The sequence below is a fragment of the Heteronotia binoei genome, chromosome 16, assembly GCF_032191835.1.
Source record: "Heteronotia binoei isolate CCM8104 ecotype False Entrance Well chromosome 16, APGP_CSIRO_Hbin_v1, whole genome shotgun sequence".
NCBI classification, from domain to species: domain Eukaryota; kingdom Metazoa; phylum Chordata; class Lepidosauria; order Squamata; family Gekkonidae; genus Heteronotia; species Heteronotia binoei.
In genome coordinates this window covers 48,123,417-48,145,258 of record NC_083238.1, presented here as the reverse complement: position 1 = coordinate 48,145,258, position 21,842 = coordinate 48,123,417, and the positions used below count along the sequence as shown (strand labels likewise).

Below are 21,842 nucleotides of genomic sequence, written 5' to 3'. Positions count from 1 at the left end.
TCCTGAATTTACTGGTAATCGGCTTCATTGGATGCCCTCAAGTTTTAGTATTTTGGGAAAGGGAGAAAAATTTCTGTTTCCTGCAGGTGTGCATCAGAGAAGCTTAGAACGGGACTTCAGTGATGCAGAGTGGAACTGTATCTCTGTAGCCGTAGATAGCGTTTGATCGCTGCCATTCAGAGAACAGATTGGGAAAAGAAGTCTTGGATTCCATATTTTGTTTATTTATTTGTTTCATTTATTATTGTGATGATAATAAATTGCAATATTGTGATGATGTGGAAAATTTTTCTGAGTGCTGTTGAGCTGTCTGTTTATAAAATGTTTTGTTGTATTTTATTGTTTTATCATATGTTGCACTGCACCCTAAGCCCTACGGGGAATGGGCGGAATAGAAGTATACTAAAATAAAATAAAAATAAATTTTGTTGGAACATATTTTGTTCTACAATAACCTTTCCTGACTTCAGCACGTTAGGAAAACCCTACACTTCCTCAACTTCTGCTTTCTTTTCTAAAGCATCCACAGCTCTGGTGGAAGGCAAGATCAGCAAAAATTTGAAGAAGATTTTAAAGAAGATTGTGGCTAAAGATGCCCATGAACAGTTAGCTGTAGCAGACGCCAAACTGGGAGGTGTAATAAAGGTAAAAACTGATTGCTCTGTGTCTGGGGTCTATAGGATTCTGTTGAAGCCTTTTAACACTACGTCATGCTGAAAGTCTTATTTTTTGAGCTATTTTTCCCCACTTTTCTTCCCTGTGGGTTCTCAAAGCAACTTGTGTTGTCTCCCCCCCCCCCCCCAAGCAACCCTGTGAGGTAGATAGGCCAAAGTCACCCTACAAACTTCCCAGATCCTAATCTAACACTCTAATCAGGGGTGGCCAAACTCGCTTAACGTAAGAGCCGCATAAAATAAACATCAGATGTTTGAGAGCCACAAGACGTGAACATCGGATGTTTGAGAGCCACAAGACGTGAACATCGGATGTTTGAGAGCTGGAAGGAAGGAAAATAGATTGAGGGGGAGGGAGTGGTGAAAAGAAAGCAGCTTTAAATGCATTCTCTAAATTGCCAGCTGGCTTGGAGAAGTGATTAAAGAGACAAATGCTGTCTCCAAACTGCACAACGAGGTGATGGGGGCTTTGAGAGCCACAGTATATGTGCGAAATAGCCACATCTAACCAGTAACAAGTGGATTGAAAATCTAGATATTAGTATTTTGGGAGATTAGCCAGTTGATCTGGAGACCCATTGTATCCACTTGGTTACGTATTTTATATTATATATTTCCTGCATGTAACTCTGCTATAGGATAAATCTATCCACCAGGCCACGCTGGTTCTTATCCTTCAATTGTTGCCATATTCGGGGTGTTTCTCAGGGCATTTTTATATTTCAATTTCTGTAGTCCGATAGTCAGTATCACTCTGACCTGGGCAGTCCTGGCTGGCCCAATCTGGTCCAATCTCAGAAGATAAATGGGTCAGCCCTGGTTAGTACTTGGATGGGAGACCTCCAAGGAAGTCCAGGGTCACTGCACAGAGGTGGGCAACAGCAAACCTTGCTGTCTCTTGCCTTGGAAACCCAGCGTGATCGCATTAAGACTGTGACTTGACGGTGCTTTCTGCCATTTTCAAGGGCAATTTTGCGCTCCATATCAACATGTACCTTGCAAAAAATCTTGCACCGTTTCTGTCTAAAAAGCTGAAGAGGAAGGGCGTGGTCAGAGTCCAAGAGTATCACTGTTGGGCAGTGTTAGGTTTCTGTTCAGAATCTGTTGGTGCAGAGCGGGGAGGATGTTGAATACCGTTTGTGATAATTCCACAAGCACATTGCGCCAGAACGGTTGCAGGTTTATTGGAACAAAGCAGGGCCTTTCCCGGCCTCTGCTGCACATGCTTTTCTTGGCCCTAAGGGACCAGGGGAAAATAACCATGCAGGTCAATAAGGGAATGTCACCAAATTCACAACTTCCTGTGCTGTAATGCCGTTTCCTTACCCTGGATCTTTCCAACGCCTTTTCCAGGACAAGCTGAACCTAAGTTGCATTCACAGTCCAATGGTCACCGAGCTGATGAGAGGCATCCGGTCTCAGGTGGAAGGGCTGATCACAGGCCTTCCGTCGCGGGAGATGGCAGCCATGTGCTTAGGGCTGGCACACAGGTAACGTGTTCCTTCTTCACCCATCAAGAAGAAGACCGTAGATTTATACCCCACCCTTCTCTCTGAATCAGAGTCTCAGCGCTTACAATCTCCTTTCTCCCCCCACAACAGACACCCTGTGAGGTGGGTGAGGCCGAGAGAGCTCTCCCAGAAGCTGCCCCCTCAAGGACAGCTCTGCGAGAGCTATGGCTGACCCAAGGCCGTTCCAGCAGGTGCAAGTGGAGGAGTGGGGAATCAAACCCAGTTCTCCCAGATAAGAGTCCACGCAAGGACAGCTCTGTGAGAGCTATGGCTGACTCAAGGCCAATCCAGCAGGTGCAAGTGGAGGAGTGGGGAATCAAATTCAGTTCTCCCAGATAAGAGTCCATGCAAAGACAGCTCTGCGAGAGCTGTGGCTGACCCAAGGCCATTCCAGCAGGTGCAAGTGGAGGAGTGGGGAATCAAACCCAGTTCTCCCAGATAAAGAGTCCACGCAAGGACAGCTCTGTGAGAGCTATGGCTGACTCAAGGCCATTCCAGCAGGTGCAAGTGGAGGAGTGGGGAATCAAATTCAGTTCTCCAAGATAAAGAGTCCACGCAAGGACAGCTCTGCGAGAGCTATGGCCATTCCAGCAGGTGCAAGTGGAGGAATGGGGAGTCAAACCCTGTTCTCCCAGATAAGAGTCTGTACATTTCACCACTACACCAAACTGGCTCTCCTACTTAGCTGCCAGAATCTGCCAAGACAGCTAGGAACCACGGAGGAAGTGCAGCAAAAAGACAGAAAACACCATGCACAAAAAATTATAAATCAATAAATATATTCACTCTTAAATTCTATATGTGTTTGATTCACTATAATAAATGCATAAGACACAACAAAACACCAACCATCCAGTACAAAATATACAAATCTCAAATTTTCACAGCGCCACCAATAGCGGAGGACATAAAGGATGAGACCCATAATTTCATAATTGCAATTTCATAACTCCTGACGGATAAAATTTGTTCTATATAGGCTGTTTCTGACCAATAGTCTTTTTTCAAGGGAAAATCCCCAAAGTTCTCACGATCCAGCCTCTCTCCACGTTGCTGGCTCACAAGGAACTGCGAACTCCGCCGCTTGGTTCTTTAAATGTTTTTTGTACGATGATTCAGCAACACTCTCACCAAGAAAAAATATATATTTGGCTGAATTTTAAATAACAAAATGCCAATTAGCTGGCCGGGGTTCATTTACCTGGTGGCAGAATTAAATATATTTTAACAGCAGTCTGTTTCTCTGCCGCATAGCAGAGTGCTCCCAACCATCCCATTGCTCGTTCACAAATTGCGACTGTATATTTTGTACTGGGTGGTTGGTGTTTTGTTGTGCCTTACACATTTATTATCGTGAATCAAACAAATGGAATCTAAGAGTGAATATATTTATTGGCTTAAGGACGGTTAGCTTGGGCAGTCCCAGGTCAGAGCACCATTTTTGGTTAACAGGAAGCCATTTTTGCTTAACGAGGAGACACGTGCAAGTCAGAAACAGCCTCTTGATACCGTGCTAAAGATATGTCATCCACAAAAGGAAAAGCCTGTTTGTTGCATTTCGCTCTATATGGAATCAGGCACTGTGTGCAGTATTTTTTTAATAGGAACCCCCAGTAGTCCAGTCGCTAGTGCGATGGGCTCGGATCGGGACCATTTGAGTCTCGATTCTTTTCTCTCCCCGTATTTTAACCCAGGACTCTTATCTTCCCTCACCGCGTCAGAATAGCAGTCATAATCGCCTCTCTTGTGGGCTCATGATGAAGATAGGCGGCCCTAGCGTTATTGCAAGTGTCAGCAGATAAAACAGCTATTAAGGATTGGTGTGCCGGAAGAGTTAATATCCTTTGGTTGTGTATAGAACTGCCTGCCAGCATCCCAGTAGATGAGGCGATTGTGTGCGTCTCAGAACACACATTCAGGAGGCAGCCTCTGGAAAAAGGTGTTATCTCTGTAGCTTACCCTCTAGCTGCAGCCAGAGCCTGCAACGAGCATTGAAATGCATACTAATGGGCACGCAGCTCACTAATGCATGACAAATCAATCAATGGGGCTGAGAGCCAGTTTGGTGTAGTGGTGAATTGAGCAAACTCTTATCTGGGAGAGCCGGGTTTGATTCCCCACTCCTCCACTTGCACCTGCTGGCATGGCCTTGGGTCAGCCATAGCTCTGGCAGAGGTTGTCCTTGAAAGGGCAGCTGCTGTGAGAGCCCTCTCAGCCCCACCCACCTTACAGGGTGTCTGTTGTGGGGCAGGATGGTAAAGGAGATTGTGAGCCGCTCTGAGACTCTGTCCTTGAAAGGGCAGCTGCTGTGAGAGCCCTCTCAGCCCCACCCACCTCACAGGGTGTCTGTTGTCGGGGAGGAAGTTAAAGGAGATTGTGAGCCGCTCTGAGACTCTGAGTAGAGGGTGAAATATAAATCCAATGTCATCGTCATCGTCTTCTTCTGTTGCCATCAGCAGCTGTGCCCTTGTTGATGCTGAGGAGGATACGGGAAGATAGTCTTGCTGCGTCGGTTAACCACGTCTGACAAAAGGTGTGTTTTTTTCCTACTTGTGACCTCTTTGCCTGTGTCTTTTGCTTTCAGCCTCTCGCGGTACAAGCTGAAGTTCAGCCCCGACAAAGTCGACACGATGATTGTCCAAGCGATTTGTGAGTACAACCTCCGCTGTGAGCTCTTTTCCACAGGTCTCTCATGAGCGGCGTGAGTCGTGCTCGCCCCTGCGGTTAGGAAGGGTTTCAGAGGGGTTTGGAGATCCATCCAAGACCCAGGCGATGGGGCAACGAAGCGCTTCCTCCCCTTTCCCTGGGGGCAAGGTCATTGATGCAGGTTGTGGACTTAACAGGGTGGTCACGGAAGGGTTGCAGCCCATTTATGGCAACCCCATAGGGCAGGGGTGGCCAGCGGTAGCTCTCCAGATGCTTTTTGCCTACAACTCCCACCAGCCCCTGCCAGCATGTCCAGTGGCTGGGGCTGTTGGGAGTTGTAGGCAAAAAACATCTGGAGAGCTACCGTTGGCCACCCCTGCCATAGGGTTTTCAAGGCAAGAGACCTTCAGAGGTGGTTTGCCGTGGCCTGCCTCTGTATTGCGACCCTGGACTTCTTTGGGGGCCCCGCTCAGCAGCAGTCTGGAGCCACACAGGGCTTTGTGCTGCCCGTGGCCCATTTTAAGACTAGAGCAGTGCTGTTCTGCTCAGGATGCGAACTGCTCCACTCCACTGCTTGGTGGCCTCCCATCCGCATGCTGACCAGGCCCAACTTTGCTTAGCTTTCAAGATCTGGCGAGATTGAGCTACTCCGGGCTGTCCGGGTCAGAGTGAAGCCCTGGTGCCCTGCATAATAACTTCCCCAAATGTTCAGATGCTCAGCCTGGGTGGGAGGAGCCATTGTTACTTTGCTGCATGTGATAGTTTGGTTCCTTGTAAAGCAAAAATACGCTCGGCTTTATCTGGGAGAACCAGGTTCGATTCCCTATTCTTCCCCCCCCCCACCCACCTTTAAACTTTTATTGAAAAATACTTCAAATCATACACTTTATACAACTACATCATGTACAGCATTAAAAATAGATTAAAAAAGAATAAGTAGGATTTAGCGGCAACATATTTTCCTTAGTCGGGTAAGTAATGACAGGGAACCAAGGTACAATCACCTTTTTCTCATAAGTTTAAGACTGTTGAGAAGAGTAAGCAGCTGGAATGGTCTTGGGTTAGCCATAGCTCTCGTAGGAGTTGTCCTTGAAAGGGCAGCTTCTGTGAGAGCTCTCTCAGCCCCACCCACTTCACAGGGTGTCTGTTGTGGGGAAGGAAGATAAAGGAGATTGTGAGCCACTCTGAGATTCTAAAATTTAGAGAGGAGGGCGGAATATAAATCCAATATATGATCATCTTTATCATCTCAGCTGAAAAAGCCTGGAAGATGTTTAGCCGCTCAGTGGCGACGCTAAATTGCTGCTGCTTTCATCTGGGAGGGGGGGGGGGCTGTCTTTTCAGTCACCAGAAATTCACCAAGGTGATTGAGACGCCATGATATGCTATCAGTGGAGACTTACCCGACGTTGTCAATGATGGAAATATGTTGACCTGAAAATGATGATTTGATTCAACGTTTCGTCACTACCACTGAGACAGCGTCGGGAGGAGGGGCTTGTCAGTTCATAAGACTTTAGATCAGAATCTGGTCGCAAATGGCACATCCGTTATACAAGCAATAGTATTTTGCTTAAATGGCTCTTTGTTTCTGTAAAGGCTCATCGTGGTCGTTTTCTAAGGAGAGTATATCCCAACAGATTTTTTTTGGGTGGGAGGGGAGGGGGAACGGTTGTCCTGTGGCTCCCTTAATAATTAAACTGTTCGCTAGGAAATCTGACCAGAGCAACTGCTTAAATCAAAGGTCCCCAGCATGGCACCCATTGGCATTGCGTTCGGGCTCCCACACAGTGTATTTAGAATGTGGGTGGGGCTTTTGCACAGCAGGGCTTCTGATTGGCCATTGGAGTTCTGATTGGCTGTGCAGATTCAAACAGAACTGACGTTTGAACTTGGGCCTCGTGAGCTTAACATATTCTGTGACACTGCTCTGAAGGCTTCTGTTTGTGTGTCACCTTGGTGTTACTTCTGTTCTGGTTTTAGTATGAATTTGAATTTTGATTGCCTGAATTTCAAACCTTGTCAGCTTCCCTGAGCCCGCTTCGTGGGAAGGGCAGAGTATAGATAAAATTAATTAATGTTGAGTTAGCATCCTGTTCAAGTTGTGCGTAATCTTGCTCTGCCTCTTGTGGCAACCATTTTGTGGTTGTGCTCACCACACTGACAAAACCATAAGGGTTTGCTGAGGAGCCAGGGTATATCAGTAGAGAAGGCTTTGTTGTTTGATTTCTTCTATCACAACCCGCGGTATCTGAGGTCGGGGTGAGTGGTGGGGCAGCCCCAGGAACCGCTTTCAAAGAGAAAGTACTTTAGCTCCCAGGAAAAGGCAGGACTGGGCCTCGAGGGTACCTAAAAATGCACAAAGGGCCACCAACTGCCAGTATTAGCCTTCTGGGGAATAAAGGGCTGCTCATGCATAGGCCAAGAGAGGCAGGGAGTTGGTGTGTGTCGGGAGGAAAGGGAATTAAAAGGCTAGAAAAGAAGGGAGGAAAATATAAAGCATTATGGGAGAATTCCCATAATTTTGGTTTTTGATGCTGTTTTGAATGAGGTATAATTTCGCAAGGAATACTTGGTGTGTATACCAAAGACAAATTATGTTTCCCACAGCCCTCCTTGACGACCTGGACAAAGAACTAAATAACTACATCATGCGCTGTAGAGAATGGTACGGTTGGCATTTTCCTGAACTGGGCAAAATTATCACCGATAACTTAACGTACTGTAAATGCGTAAAACAAATTGGTGAGTGAAGCTGAGTTCCTCTTGATCAACTGGAAAGTAATGGATGCCTTTCACTGTTTCTGAAATTATCCAGCCCATTCTTTTCTGGGCTGAGGTAAAAATCTGCAGGCTGCCAGAAACATCTGTTGAGGCAGTCAGCAAATCAGTTCAGCTGAGAGCCGCTGTGGTGTAGGGGTTAGAACAGGGTCCCCAACACAGGCCACTGTGTTGCCTGGTGAAACCTTTTCTGGCACCTGCCAAATGTTGCAGTTGGGGCCAGGTAAGGCTTTTCCCCAACAAGGCTTCTAATAGACTGTCAAAGAAGAGATTGTCTGCAGATTTTTAAAATGTTGCTTTGGCAATAGGTGCGGTTAGAATAACTGCTTTAGCAACCCTTTGACACCCTCATGAGAGCCAAAGCACACTCCAGGCCTTATTTATTATTTATTTACTTGTTCCTTGCTCTGCCTCTTGTGGCAGCCATTTTGTGGTTGTACCCAACACACTGACGTAAAACCATAAGAATTTGCTGAGGAGCCAGGGTTCATCGGTAGGTAAGGTCTTGCTGTTTGAACCCTTCCTGCCTTTCTTCTCAGTGGCTTACATTGTTCTCCTCATCTCTGTTTGATTCGCACAACAACCTTGTGGTAAATTAGGTTGAGAGTATGTGAGCAGCCTATTGTCACCCAGCAAACTTCCATGGCAGAGTGGGGATTCAAAACTGGGTCTCCCAGCACTTGTCTGGCATTATTGATATTACTGGAGTTACTACTGAAGTTAAGCTGTGTTCTCACAGGAGTTGTCCTTGAAAGGGCAGCTGCTGTGAGAGCCCTCTCAGCCCCACCCACCTCACAGGGTGTCTGTTATGGGGAAGGAAGGTAAAGGAGATTGTAAGCCACTCTGAGTCTCTGATTCAGAGAAGGGTGGGGTATAAATCTGCAGTCTTCTTTCTGCTCTGCACAAACCACATTGAATCGTGAAAGCTTCTGGGGGGTTTTCAGTTTGCGAACCACAAACTGGACAAAATTTGTGATGACCTTTAGTTCGTCGGGCGGTTCGTGCCCATCCCTAGTGCCAGACGAGTGCTGAGAGACCCATTTTGAACCCCCATTTTGCCATGGAAGTTTGCTGGGTGACCGTAGGCTTCTCACACACTCTCAGCCTAACCTACCTCAATGGGTTGTTCGAATCAAACAGAGGTAAGGAGAACAATGCAAGCCACTGGAGAGGAAGGCAGGGTAGAAAGGAAGTAAATAAATAATAATAAGGTTCGGGGTGTGCCATGGCTCTCATGAAGGTGCCCAAGGGTTGATCGGGGGGTGTTTCAAACACAGCTGAGGAGTGGATACGTCAAGTAAATGTCACAAGGGAGAGAAACTGTCCCAAAACTGCAGCTGGTTCTGGTTGTTCTTAGGCTTAAGTGGGTTTGATCTGCCAAAATGAGCCTACCTGTAACTTTGTGACCAAAGGGATGTTTCACTTAAAGAGAAATTTTGTTTACTTATTTAGGTAATTTATATGCCACCTCTCTAGAGATCTACTTACGACGGCTTATGGCTAGCAAAACGAAACCTTTAAAAAACAGTTGGTTAAAAACAAAAAACAGGCCAACGCCATTAAGAAGCCAGGATATAATGTGTCATCTTTAAAAAAATAATAAAATTCATGCCTTTTGCTACTTCCTACTTCTCGTTTTCCTTTCCAGGAGACCGGCGAAACTTCTCCAGTTCTGATCTGTCGGAGGTCCTTCCTGAAGACATCGAAGAGGAGGTGAAAGCTGCTGCTGAAATCTCCATGGGGACCGAAGTTTCGGAAGAAGATATAAGCAACATACAGCACCTCTGTGACCAGGTGATGACGACGTCGTGATGGGAGGCAGTTTGGACCTTTGCAGCCCCCATCAGAGGTTACAAATCCGTGTTTCGTTAAAAAAAAAGAGTAGTGTTTCCTCCTTGTTTCTACCAGCAGGCAGCCTACAACCCCTTCAGACCATTATAGTACCGTTCCTTTGCTGGAAATTAAAATCATTTTATGCCAAAAGTATTTAAAGTACCATTTTTTGAGACTGTTTCCAGTCAGCAGTTTTTGATGGCTGTGATGAACCTGCCATGTTGGCTCTCCTGACGTATAAGCCATGAAGCTGGCAAAGTCACTACCTCTTCTGATGCCATCTTGAATAACTCCTGTTTAGAAAATATTTAGGAAACGAATCTGGCTTAACTATCCACTTTATTTTTGTATCTATTTTTCCTGGGGTTCAGAGACATCTGGCTATTGCTTACGTGCAAGTCACAGTAGAGTATATTTCTTTTTATGTCTCTAAACTTTATGGAAAGGAAATGAATCTCATTTTTAGGTTCTGGAGGGAGATTCTCTCCAGAATGATTAAAAGGTCCTCATTTGTTGCTGTTTGGGTCATTAATTTTGTGAGGTCAGTTAACAGTGTTCTCCTTAGGATCTGGAAAACGCTGTCACGACTCAGGGGGGTCTTATCAAGTGCTGCCACCACTCTGGGTTAAAGGTTCTCCTTGAAAAGGCCCAGAGTTCCCTCCCAAGCCCTTCAGGCCTCCTTTAGCTTAGGCCAAATAATAGGCGTTGAGGGCGAGGCAGAGTGAACAACGGGGTGGGGGAGAGGTGTATTTAAAAGATCAGTCAGTGCAATACAACAAACAAGGTGCATTAAACAGTAAAAGGGGTGAAGGGAAAATGAACAATTGCCCTAACGCGTCTGGACTTACTGTCCCTAGACTGTCTCAGTCAGCCCTGGGCCTACTCACCCTTCCTCTAAGGGCGAGGGTCTCTTCCTTGCAGCAGCTCTTCCTCAGCTCTGCCTCCTAGGAAAAAAATACCCCCTGCCTGGGCTTGGCCTTTTTATGTTCTCCTCCAAGGCCCCATTCCTTCCCAGTTTCCCTCTAAAACTTTGCCACCCAATCAGAGGGACGGAAGGGATCCTGGGAAATGTAGGCTCTTTTATAACTCCTAGGCAGGCTTCTCTGGCCTCACTAGGCCCAGGATCATGACACACTGCTTAAACCCATACAGTTCTGTTGTGGTCCAGGGATTGTATGTTCTTATTGAGGCCTGATTCTTATCTGTGAAATTGGGGTAAATTCTTACAGGAAAACTTTGTGTTCTTAATCTTTTTCTATATAAGCTTTATTCTTGTATGTATAAGGTCTTTGATATGCTGGGAAAAGTCTTACGTTGAACTAAATGTACAGCATAGAGAGATAGATGGATGGGAATGTGAGGTTGTTTCATAAGGGAACCCAAAGGTGGTAGAAAAACCTGCCCTTCTGCTTCTTCATAATTCTTATTTCGTGTTCATTCTTGCTCAACCACCTAACTATGTATTCCCTTTAAGGGTTAACAAAACTTAAAACACTGAACTTGTACATCTGCCGTCCGGCATTTTCTTTTCACACATTCCTTTGGCAGTGTTTCCTTTGTGTGAGGACTGACCAGCCTTGTTATATCTTCTAGGTGATTGAGATCTCGGACTACCGAGCACAGCTTTACGATTATCTCAAGAACAGAATGATGGCTATCGCGCCAAACCTCACGGTCATGGTGGGAGAACTCGTTGGAGCAAGGCTTATTGCTCATGCAGGTACGATGGACCTGGAACTGCCATGTTGTGTGCTTACAGCTACCAAATTGTATCTCAGTTATGAGCTTGTGTGTGTTTACAACAGCAAAAGGCTTTTCTTCAAAGGCTAAGAGTAGCCTTCAGGCATGTTAAAATGGGGAGCTCATTGTCCTGAGTACTCACAGGAGCCCGGAAGTAGTCAGTGATGATTCCATTTTACAGTTTGCCTGATTTCGTCATAGAACATGAAGGCAACCTTTAAGTCACTACCTCTTCTGAGACACTTCTGATGCTTCACCTCATGCTCCCCTTTTTGTGTTACGGGCTTATGTTGAGGGGAGGTAACGTGGCAATTAACACTATTCTTGTAAGGGACTTATTCCGTAACTGGTAACTCTCGGACACTGATGTTCAATCTGTTTGGGCCACAGGTTCTCTATTAAATCTGGCTAAGCATCCAGCTTCAACCGTTCAGATTTTGGGAGCAGAGAAAGCGCTCTTCAGAGCACTAAAGACAAAACGCGATACCCCCAAGTTCGGTCTGATCTATCACGCTTCCATTGTGGGGCAAACGACAGCCAAGAACAAAGGAAAGGTGAGTTGCTGATGGTTTTATTACCAGTAAGTTTTCTTTTCCTCCGAGATTGCTTGAAGCTTCGTACAGCAATGTGTGTGTGAGAGACTGGTTTAATTGGCCTTGAGACCAGAAGAAAGAGTAGCTGAGGAACCATGTTCTGAAAATTCGGTGACTCCGTTTGTAAGAATAACTCATGGATCTGCTCTACTACTTTTGAACATCAGCATTTATTTACCTCATGACCTTCCAAACCAACAATCTGTTCTGCAAGTGAGCATGTAAAGCAGGGTTCCCCAATCTAGTGCCTGTGCATGCTGTGGTGTCCACCGACATATTTTTTTTTTTGCACCTGCCAAGAGTTTTTAAAAAGTGCGCAGGGCCAGGTAGAGATTTGGCCACTGAAGATTTGATTGGCTGTGGAGATTTTTAAGAATGTTGCTGTGGCGGCCATTTTGTGGCTTCCTTCACCCTGCTGTGTTGTGCTTCCAAAGGTGCCCACAGACTCAAAAAGGTTGGGGATCCCAGCACAGAGAGTCTCACACAACCTGTTATTGTCTACGAGGATCCACAGCTAGAATGTCAATCCAATATCCAATTAGGAGAATGTTTCTGATCAAGCTTTCAGTGCCACCTTAATCAGAGTTCGGATTTTTTAAAGCCCATTACAACTCTGGCTAAAGAGCAGCTGCTATTGTGTGCTCCTCGTATCAGGTTGAGGATGATGAGAGTGTGAGGCCATGGCCAGTTTGAGTTAACCATGGCCCACTCTCAGTGGGTGTTCAATCCATTTGTATGGGGAAGGTGGGAGGCCTTAATCTGACTTAGGGTCATGTCCTTCTCTAGGACTTAAAATTACAAGTGCACACTGGGTGAAGTAGTAGTAGCGTGGGTTTTTATCCTGCATTTTCTTCTACCCTAAGGATTCTCAAATTGGCATTCCCTTCCTCTCCCCACAACAGGCTCCTTGTGAGATTAGGTAGGGCTGAGAGAATTCCATGGCTGAGTAACTCACATTCCACAAGGGAAACCCTTATGGACCCGTCTTCAGAAAAGCAAATTCCACTTGCAAGGAGTAACAGGAGACGCTTGTGAAGAGTAATAGGAAAAGTGGGCCTATTTGCATTTTCAGCAGCAAAGCTACATCTTGTGTGTCACACCCACAGTCCATACAGTAAAGTGCTGCTATGGTAACTACATAACTTTTGACACTTTTTAATTTTGTTATGTAATGTAGCCAGGGTCTTCTTTTGTAGAAAAAGCCTACCAGGAATTCATTTGCATATTAGGCCACACCCCTGACATCACCATCATTTCACACAGGACTTTTTGTGGGAAAAGCCTATATTAGACCACACACCCCTGATGCCAAGCCTGCTGGAACTGTGTTCCTGCTAAAAAAACCCAACCCTGTATATAGCTTATATGATGGGATCCTGGGAATTGTGAATGCAGTCAGTTTGGGGGTGAGGCAGGGGTGGAATTCTAGTAGGAGCTCCTTTGCATAATAGACCACACCCCTGGATGTAGCCTATCCTCCCAGAGCTTACAAAAAAGAGCCTTGTAAGCTCTTGGAGGATTGGCTACATCAAGGATGTGTGACCTAATATGCAAAGGAGCTCCTGCTAGAATTCCACCCCTGGGGTGAGGACTTTACCTATGTCTCTTCTCCCTCCCACCCCCCACAGTTTCCTAGCACCTCTGAGACCAGAATGCACTGGGAGAGGTAGCTGCAAGCAACTGCCTTTTCTCATCCTGTTGCGGGAGAGTTTCAGCTGACACACAAAGCTCTGTCCGCAGAGTGCCAAACTTCCTATAACTATTTTTGAAATCGCCCAAGTTGTCGTAGCCAGAAACTCCCTTTGTTCCTCCTTCCGAGCCACGTGACCCACAACCCCGTGCCCGGAGCGAGTTCCCACTGTGGTCTCACCGCGGGCACCTCTAACCTTCTCTTCTTTAGATCTCACGGATGTTGGCTGCCAAAACCGCCTTGACCATTCGCTACGACGCCCTGGGAGAGAGCAGCAGCGCTGAGATGGGGGCCGAGAACAGGCTGAAGGTGGAGACGAGGCTGAGGCACCTGGAGGAGAAGGGGGTGAGAAGGGGATTGGGGGGCTGTCGTAATGAATGCGTGTAAAATATGCAAAGGTACAACACAAATGATCATCGTCAGCTTGATCCAAGCCACGCAGCTGCCCTCTGATCACATGCAGTGTGCCTTTTCCCAGTCTGAACTTAAGCCGGTTCTGAGGCGAGAAGGGCTGTGCTGTTTGAACCAAATTGTTGCTGATTTGTTCTTCATAGCTGTGGCTTTTTCTTCCCCCAGATAAGACGAATAAGCGGCACAGGAAAAGCCTTGGCCCGGGCGGACAAATATCAGCATAAGAGGTGAGTGGCTCAACCACTTCACTTACACCCCTGACCTGTGTTCAGAAGCTGTATGGCTCTCGTGGCTGTATGCTGAGGACAGATGGAGGTCCGGAAACATATCAAATTCGGGGCCTTCTTTCTCCCTCCATTCTAATAAGAAGAACATAAGAGAAGCCATGTTGGATCTGGCCAGTGGCCCATCCAGTCCAACACTCTGTGTCACACAGTGGCCAAAATACACACACACACACACACACTGTGGCTAATAGCCACTGATGGACATCTGCTCCGTATTTTTATCCAATCCCCTCTTGAAGCTGGCTATGCTTATAGCCGCCGCCACCTCCTGTGGCAGTGAATTCCACATGTTAATCACCCTTTGGGTGAAGAAGTACTTCCTTTTCATTCATTCTCTTCATTCTTTTCTGTAAACCTGAGGAATACCTCAAGTTTGCTGAAAAACCTGTTTAGCCTCCGAACGGCCCCCGTATGCAGATTTAGCTATCCGCAGACAGGGGCCACAGATGGCTTTTAGAATAATTTATGTTCTCATTCTCTCTCTCTCTCTCTCTCTCTCTCCCCATTTATTCCTGGACAGAAGCGTTAGTCCTTGTCTCCTATCCTCCTTCTGGCCAACACAGATTGATTTACGTGCAGGGTTTTTTTCCCCTGTTGTATTCCATGTCCTTTCCTGTCATAGGCACTGTAGATTTGTTCAATGATGGATATTGCCACGTACAAAATAAAAATAGCAGTTGTAATCTCCATTTCCACCTCTGTGTATGAGATACACAGCATCCTTCCCTCAATTTTTCTTCTTTCATCCGTCCCAGTGAGGTGAAGATGTATGACCCTTCTGGGGAATCCACACTTCCTTTGGTCCCAAAGAAGCGCAAAATTGAGGTGGGCGAGGAGGAGGAGGAGACGGAGACTCCAGTGAAAGCAAAGAAGGTTAAAGTAGTGGAAATCAAAGGTTAGTTGCTTTGGAGCTTTCATTGCCTACAAGAATTGATGGGCTCCCGGCTCCTTTGCAGTTTGTTGAATCTACAAAACTACTTTCGCTCTCTTCTGTTTGATGAGCTTTGTGTACTTGCCTGTTCGTTGCCTGTAATAACCGAAATCTGTTTCAGTTGAGTAGTTAGGTAGCTCACTCTTCTTAAGTGACAATTCTAGAAGCTGTGTAGCTGGCTGGAAATAAAGTGGAATGATGCGTGCAGAGTGGAGTCTTCCCCCTCCAGATTGGAGAACAAGTAACCCTTGGGGGGGGGCGACAAAATGGGGAGTCTGCAGTGGAAAGGAGGAATCATCAGAAATCACTGCCCCCTCTTCTGCTATTACGATGGTGTAGAGCATCTTTGGATCCAGCCCCCTGTTGTAATTCTGGTGTCCCAAGAGCCGGTTTGGTGTAGTGGATAAGTGGCAGAGTCTTATCTGGGAGAACCAGGTTTGATTCCCCACTCCTCCACTTGCAGCTGCTGGAATGGCCTTGGGTCAGCCATAGCTCTGGCAGAGGTTGTCCTTGAAACGGCAGCTTCTGGGAGAGCTCTCTCAGCCCCACCTACCTCACAGGGCGTCTGTTGTGGGGGAAGAAGATAAAGGAGATTGTGAGCTGCTCTGAGACTCTGATTCAGAGAGAAGGGTGGGGTATAAATCTATGGTCCTCATCTTCTTAAGTGGCCTCAGACCAGGGGTTCCTCTATGGCTTGACCAGCAGGGGTCGCCCTCCCGTGTTCCTCTCTGGGCACTGTTACGTGTTTCTTTTTTACACCGTTCATTTAGCCCCCGTAAGTAGACCTTCAAACCTCTGTGCTCATAGTCCCTTCCCATAATACCACTCCCTCTGGACCAGGGGTGGCCAGACTTGTTTAACGTAAGGGCCGCATAGAATAAATGTCAGACGTTTGAGAGCCTCAAGGAAGGGAGGGACGCATATAGATCAGGGGAGGGAGGGAGGGAGAGGTGGAAAGAAAGCAATTTCAACTTTAAATTTGTTTTCCAAGCTGCCGGCTGGCTTGGCTTGGCGAGGTGATTTAGAGAGAGAACTGCCTCCTCCAAGCTGGCTGACAGGGCAGTGGGGGCTGGAAGAGCCAGATGTGGCTCCTGAGCCTCAGTTTGCCCACCCCTGCGCTGGGCCATTAAGGTCCCTTGAAGTCAGCCTTGCCGTTCCCTGCTGATGACTCCTTCACCAGTCTTCAGCAATGTTCCCGCAAAGCTGCAGAGTCTTGCGAGCAAAAATTCCACTTTGTGAGGTACTGGCATTCAAGTTGCGAGCTCCTGCATCAGTCCTGGGGTCCTCCTTTCTGAGCTAAGACAAAAATCTGTGAGCTGGAGGCTGAAAATCTGTGAGCTAGCTCACGCTGACTCAGCTTAGAGGGAGCTCTGGTGCTCAGGGCAGCTCCTCATCCCCCACTGCTCCAGCCACCGTCTCCCTGGCCCTGCGGCCTTCTTGGCTGCCTCCCCCTTTGGTAAGCACCCTCTTGCTTCTGTGCTGGCCTCAGGACATGCAGGGCTTCTGCTGCCAACCCCCGTTGCCACCTCTGGCCTTGTCAGCACTGAGCTCACTTGAGGGTGTGCTGCCGTCTCCTCTGCCTTGTCTTCCCACTTCGCCGCCACTCCTTTCTCTCCTGCCTTTTCCAGCAAGCAGGGCCCCAATCCGTCAATATTTGTAATTTATCCCAGTCGAAAAACGTGTTATGAGTTTCCGGCTCAACATTAGGAAGAACTTCCTGACAGTTAGAGCGGTTCCTCAGTGGAACAGGCTCCCTCGGGAGGTGGTGGGCTCTCCTTCCTTGGAGGTTTTTCAACAGAGGCTAGATGGCTATCTGACAGCGATGAAGATCCTGTGAATTTGGGGGGAGGTGTTTGTGAGTTTTCTGCATTGTGCAGGGGGTTGGACTAGATGGCCCTGGAGGTCCTTTCCAACTCTATAATTCTATGTAGCTGTAAAATCTGGGTGTAACCTGGGGTGTACATTTTGTGGAATGCCTTCTTTGATCCGGTTGTATGCTGTGGTTCTTGCCAGCGTGGTGAAGGGAACAGAACAGAGCACTCTCAGTTGAACCATTAAATTAATCAAGGATGGTTCTTGGCTCAGTACCTTGATATGGAACACGGAATGATAGCACGTCCTTTGCATGTACCAAATACAGATGCTTGTTGATGTCACTTGTCAACGACAGTTTTTTTTGGAAGGAGAGCCTATCAAAGTGGCATGCTTGTTGGTTTCCAGATGTCGCCAAAAGAAACCGGTTTAAATTGTCACAAAGACCTTCTGTTGCCAGCTGTAGAGTGTCTGTGTGGGTGAGCTTGGATAATAACACACCGTGTAATTTGTGCCACAGATTCCTGTGTTCGGTGTCGCGATTGACTCATTCTAGAATTGTGTAGCAGTGATCCCACTGATGTGTGCAATCGGCTTTTTTTTGTAGCAGGAACTCCTTTGCATATTAGGCCACACACCCCGATTTAGCCAATCCTTCTGGAGCTTGCAGTAGGCCCTGTACTTAGAACCCTGTAAGCTCCTGGAGGATTGGCTACATCAGGGGTGTGTGGCCTAATAGGCCAAGGAGCTCCTGCTAGAATTCTACCCCTGCTTCCATATATGGCTTGCACAGAAACAGCTTTTTTTGTAGCAGGAGCTCCTTGGCCTATTAGGCCACTCCTCCCTGATGTAGCCAATCCTCCTGGAGTTTACAGTAGGCCCTGGACTAAGAATCCTGTAAGCTCCTGAAGGATTGGCTGCATCAGTGGCCTAATATGCAAAGGAGCTCCTTCTACAAAAACTCTGTGTGTGCAAGCCATATATGGAAGCAGGGATAGAATTCTAACTTGCTTGCCCCCTAGTGGATGGGGGGGGTACCATTGGAGGTAGAAAGCGTCCAATCACAACCAACTTGCCATTGCCTGCCTCTGCATAGCAAACCTGGACTTCCTTGGTGGTCTCCCATTCAAGTACTCAACAGGGCTGACGCTGCTTAGCCTCCAAGATCTGGTTCGCCTGGGTCATCTGGATCGGGGCAGTGATGAGCAGAGGTGGTTTGCCATTGCCTGCCTCTGCGTGGCAACCTTAGACTTCCTTGGTGGTCTCCCATCCAAGTGCTAACAAGGGTTGACCCTGCTTAGGTCTGCTGAGGCTGGGCGAGCCTGGTCCATCTCGGTCAGAGGTGGAGTGCCATTAAAGACTGAATCATTTACTGTCAGATTCTGGGCACTACGTACAGTTCAGAACCAGGAGTAGTATTGCGGCTCCAGGATATGATCATCTGTTTGGCTTGCAGATGGTCCCAGGCTCAGTCCCCAGCATCTCCAGTTAAAAGGACCAGGCTGAATCAGGCCCCCAAAGGGCTCCTATCAGGCCCCCGAGCAACTGACTGTTGTCTGCTTCCTTCTCCCTCTCTCTTGCTCTCTGCATCACAGCTGGCTTTGCAAGGCTTGTTCAGTTGCACAAGAGCTACAGAGCAAAGCCTCTGTCTTCTTCATCGGCTGAGGCTCCTTCCTTGGGGAGGAAGTGGGGGAGGAGGAAGAACTTGCTTTGCCAGGCTCTCAGTCATACAGCGGAGCTACTGAGCCAAGCCTCTTTTCCTTCCATTGGCTAAGACTCCTCCCCCTCCTAGTCCCCTGGGGAAGGAAGGAAAGAGCCAGAGCTTCTTTGCCCAGTTTTCTGGATCCCATGGGAGAAATGTAGAGAAAGCACCCTTAAGACCAACGAGTGCTAATGTTCTATGTTGTTTTTTAAAACATCTTTAATTTTGTTTGTATGTGTCCTTTGTAAAGTTTGTATCTCTGCTACCTAATCTTAAATAGGTACAAACATGACCCGGCCCAACATGGCCCAGCCCAACAAGGTCCCATTTATGTCTGATCTGGCTCTCGTAACAAATGAGTTTGAAACCCTGTAGAGCTTGCTGAAACCGTGATCCTACTATAGAATTTTGCACTGTTTAGGGCAGGGTGTTAATAGTTATGCTTTGCTTCAGTTCTGTTTTTAGACGTCTGGTTGGTTCTGTGACCCGAATTCTGCTGCACTGTTTATTGAACGTCCCATCTGTCAGTTGTCTTGACACGCACTCTGTACATATGAACATGTGAAGCTGCCTTCTTCTGAATCAGACCCTCAGTCCATCAAAGTCAGTATTGTCTACTCAGACTGGCAGCAGCTCTCCAGGGTCTCAAGCTGAGGTTTTTCACGCCTACTTGCCTGGACCCCTTTCAGTTGGAGATGTCTGGGATTGAACCTGGGACCTTCTGCTTACCAAGCAGATCCTCTACCACTGTCCCTCCCCTATAATCCGTTTTGAGTCCAAGTGAGAAAGGTGGACTGTAGATAACATGAATAAATAAATAAATATTTATAGCTGACCTTCCTTGCTGAGACTTCAGAAAGGCTACCGCATAAAACCAGCATACTCAGGGAGCATAAGACATCCCGAGCAAAATACAGCAGTGCAGAATGAAAAGACGATGTTGGGGAACAAACTGCCCAAGGCAAGACTTGTCAGCTCCTAGACACCAGCTGTTCCTAATCATTCACCCAGGGTGACGTTGCATCACGTTTTCACGGCAGACTTTTTACAGGATGGTTGGCCATTGCCTTCCCCAGTCATCTACACTTCCCCCCAGCAAGCTGGGTACTCATTTTACCCACCTTGGAAGGATGGAAGGCTGAGTCAATCTTGAGCCAGCTACCTGAACCCAGCTTTCACCGGGATCGAACTCAGGTCATGAGCAGAGAGCTCAGACTGCAGTACTGCAGCTTTACCGCTCTGTAGCACGAGGCTCCTCAGGGGCACACTACTTTGTGCCTAGAAACCGAAAGCAGGAAGCCACAGATGCTATGCACTGCAGCTCTCACCCCCTCACACCTCAGTTGCACTTTCTGCTAATTATTCATACTTAAGAATTCCTCACTAGTGCCTTTGCTACATTCTGCTCAGTTTTGGAGCGGAGCTCTGGGTTGCTCCTGCCATGTCTATTTTCCCCCATATGCTGTTTTATGGTGGTTGGCTTGCTTGGGACGTCTTTGTTTGATGGCCACCTAAGGCTTCATTTCTGATTATTCTCCCCCCCCCCCCCCCCCCGGTATGTAGAAGAGCCAGAAGAGTTGCCAGAAGAGGAGGAGGAACCTGTCAAGAAGAAGAAAAAGAAGAAACAAAAGGAGGTGGTGGTTTTCGTAGAAGAGGTGGAAGAAGAGGAGGAAGAACAGCCAACGACCAGCACAGCAGTGGAGGTGAGGGACCTATAGAATGGTCAGATCTTTTCGGCAGCCTCAGCTCTTCAGAGGATACCCGTTGCTGACGATCTGTTAACTGTTTGGTGGTGCATGTTTTTCTTTTTCCATTCTTGGACTCTTTTCCATCCTTTGTCTTGTTGAGTACTGCTGGAAGGCCAAGCAAGTGGTAGGGGAGTCACTAGAAATCCATAGCCATGTTGAATGGCAGGAGCTTGGACCAACCAAGCCAAAGCAGACATCACAGACAAGATCTTCACTGCTTTTCTGGTACCACCAGGGCCGGCCCTGCCACTAGGCGAACTAGGCAGTTGCCTAGGGGGCCAGCCTTTTGGGGGGGTGAAAGTGGGCACCCCCCATCATGTGACGGGGATGTTATCAGTGCAGGGGGGGGCACCAGAAGTTAGCCGTGCCTAGGGTGCCAGACAGTCTAGGGCCAGACCTGGTTGCCACCATAGGTCACTTAGTGCCCCATCTTCTTAAGCTTTTCCTATGGGTTTTGGGGGGGAGGCCTCGTGAGACCCAGAGACCCATGAACCTCTGAGAATGAGGAGGGAGGGAGGGCTGCAATAAGAAGGGGAACGCAAACATGCATAGGGCTGGATCCAAGCCTAGAATCTTACTAAATGCCCAATTTTAGAGGTCAATGCAAGAGTGACCTCTAAAAGGTGACTTTCTGCCCATTTTTTTAAAGGATCCCCCAAACCCTTGAAGACAGGAACAGTAGAAAGAAATGGCTGTGCTCTTCTATCGCTTGATGTATTTGCAAAAATTTAACTGATACTTTTTCAAAAATGCATCTTGGGTAGGTCCAGATTCAGTGAGCTGCCCCCCCTTTGGCTGTGAGCCAAGAGCCCTTCAGCTCACTTGTCTGCCCCCCCCCCCGGGCGAAATACCCGCAAGCAGACGAGAATATACTCTCAGCTCAGAGGCTGCTAACAAGCTTCTGGAACAGTAACAGTTTAGCATGATATTTTACAGGGATCGTTTTATAGAAAAATAGGTGGTGGAGCTCATCCAGGGATTGTTATGCAGCTGCACCTACTATTCGGTGGACAAGGAGGTGGAACTCTCAGGTTCAGGAGCTGCGCTCCTGTGAGCTCCCACTGAATCTGAGGCCTGATGTTTTATAATTGAGAACTCAATTTTCAAAAGGCCTTCTGAGCTGGGGGGTTTTAAAGGTGTCTTCAGCGGCTGTTGTTTCCAACCTACGAGGTGACACATAGATCTGGGGTTACATTCAGGGGTGGAATTCAGCAGGAACTCCTTTGCATATTAGGACACACCCCCTGATGTAGCTGAGGTTACAAAGGTCCTTTTTGTACGCTCTTGGAGGATTGGCTACATCAGGGGTGTGTGGTCCAATATGCAAAGGAGCTCCTGCTAGAATTCCACCCCTGGGTCACACACACCTGATGTAGCCAATCCACTAAGAGCTTACAGGGGTCTTATTACAGGGCCTACTGTAAGCTCCAGTAGGATTGGCTACATCAGAAGGGTGTGGCCTAATATGCAAAGGAGCTCCTGC

General features: G+C 47.4%; 2 protein-coding genes and 3 non-coding genes across 6 annotated transcripts in view; 4 read left to right on the top strand and 1 right to left on the bottom strand.

Moving 5' to 3' along the window:
* NOP58 (NOP58 ribonucleoprotein) overlaps window positions 1-21,842 on the top strand; it is a 30,702-nt gene that overhangs the window by 8,028 nt on the left and 832 nt on the right. The window contains exons 4-14 of one of the 2 annotated variants that reach the window (XM_060257090.1): window positions 521-645; window positions 2,028-2,164; window positions 4,770-4,834; window positions 7,442-7,576; window positions 9,261-9,406; window positions 11,039-11,165; window positions 11,576-11,739; window positions 13,679-13,813; window positions 14,045-14,106; window positions 14,922-15,061; window positions 20,175-20,314. In XM_060257090.1, the coding sequence (XP_060113073.1) occupies window positions 521-645; window positions 2,028-2,164; window positions 4,770-4,834; window positions 7,442-7,576; window positions 9,261-9,406; window positions 11,039-11,165; window positions 11,576-11,739; window positions 13,679-13,813; window positions 14,045-14,106; window positions 14,922-15,061; window positions 20,175-20,314 (1,376 nt within the window). The remainder of the gene's footprint in view (window positions 1-520; window positions 646-2,027; window positions 2,165-4,769; window positions 4,835-7,441; window positions 7,577-9,260; window positions 9,407-11,038; window positions 11,166-11,575; window positions 11,740-13,678; window positions 13,814-14,044; window positions 14,107-14,921; window positions 15,062-20,174; window positions 20,315-21,842) is intronic. The other variant, XM_060257091.1, reaches the window with a different exon arrangement.
* LOC132585541 (small nucleolar RNA SNORD70) lies at window positions 6,234-6,320 on the top strand. Its single transcript, XR_009556326.1, has one exon. It is a non-coding gene; the product is annotated as a small nucleolar RNA SNORD70 (small nucleolar RNA).
* On the top strand, window positions 9,642-9,728 carry LOC132585543 (small nucleolar RNA SNORD11B). Its single transcript, XR_009556328.1, has one exon. It is a non-coding gene; the product is annotated as a small nucleolar RNA SNORD11B (small nucleolar RNA).
* Window positions 11,340-11,428, top strand: LOC132585542 (small nucleolar RNA SNORD11). Its single transcript, XR_009556327.1, has one exon. It is a non-coding gene; the product is annotated as a small nucleolar RNA SNORD11 (small nucleolar RNA).
* Window positions 19,139-21,842, bottom strand: part of WDR12 (WD repeat domain 12) — a 344,303-nt gene continuing 341,599 nt past the window's right edge. The window contains exon 14 of the mRNA XM_060257094.1: window positions 19,139-19,154. The gene's annotated coding sequence lies outside the window, so the exon portion shown is untranslated. The remainder of the gene's footprint in view (window positions 19,155-21,842) is intronic.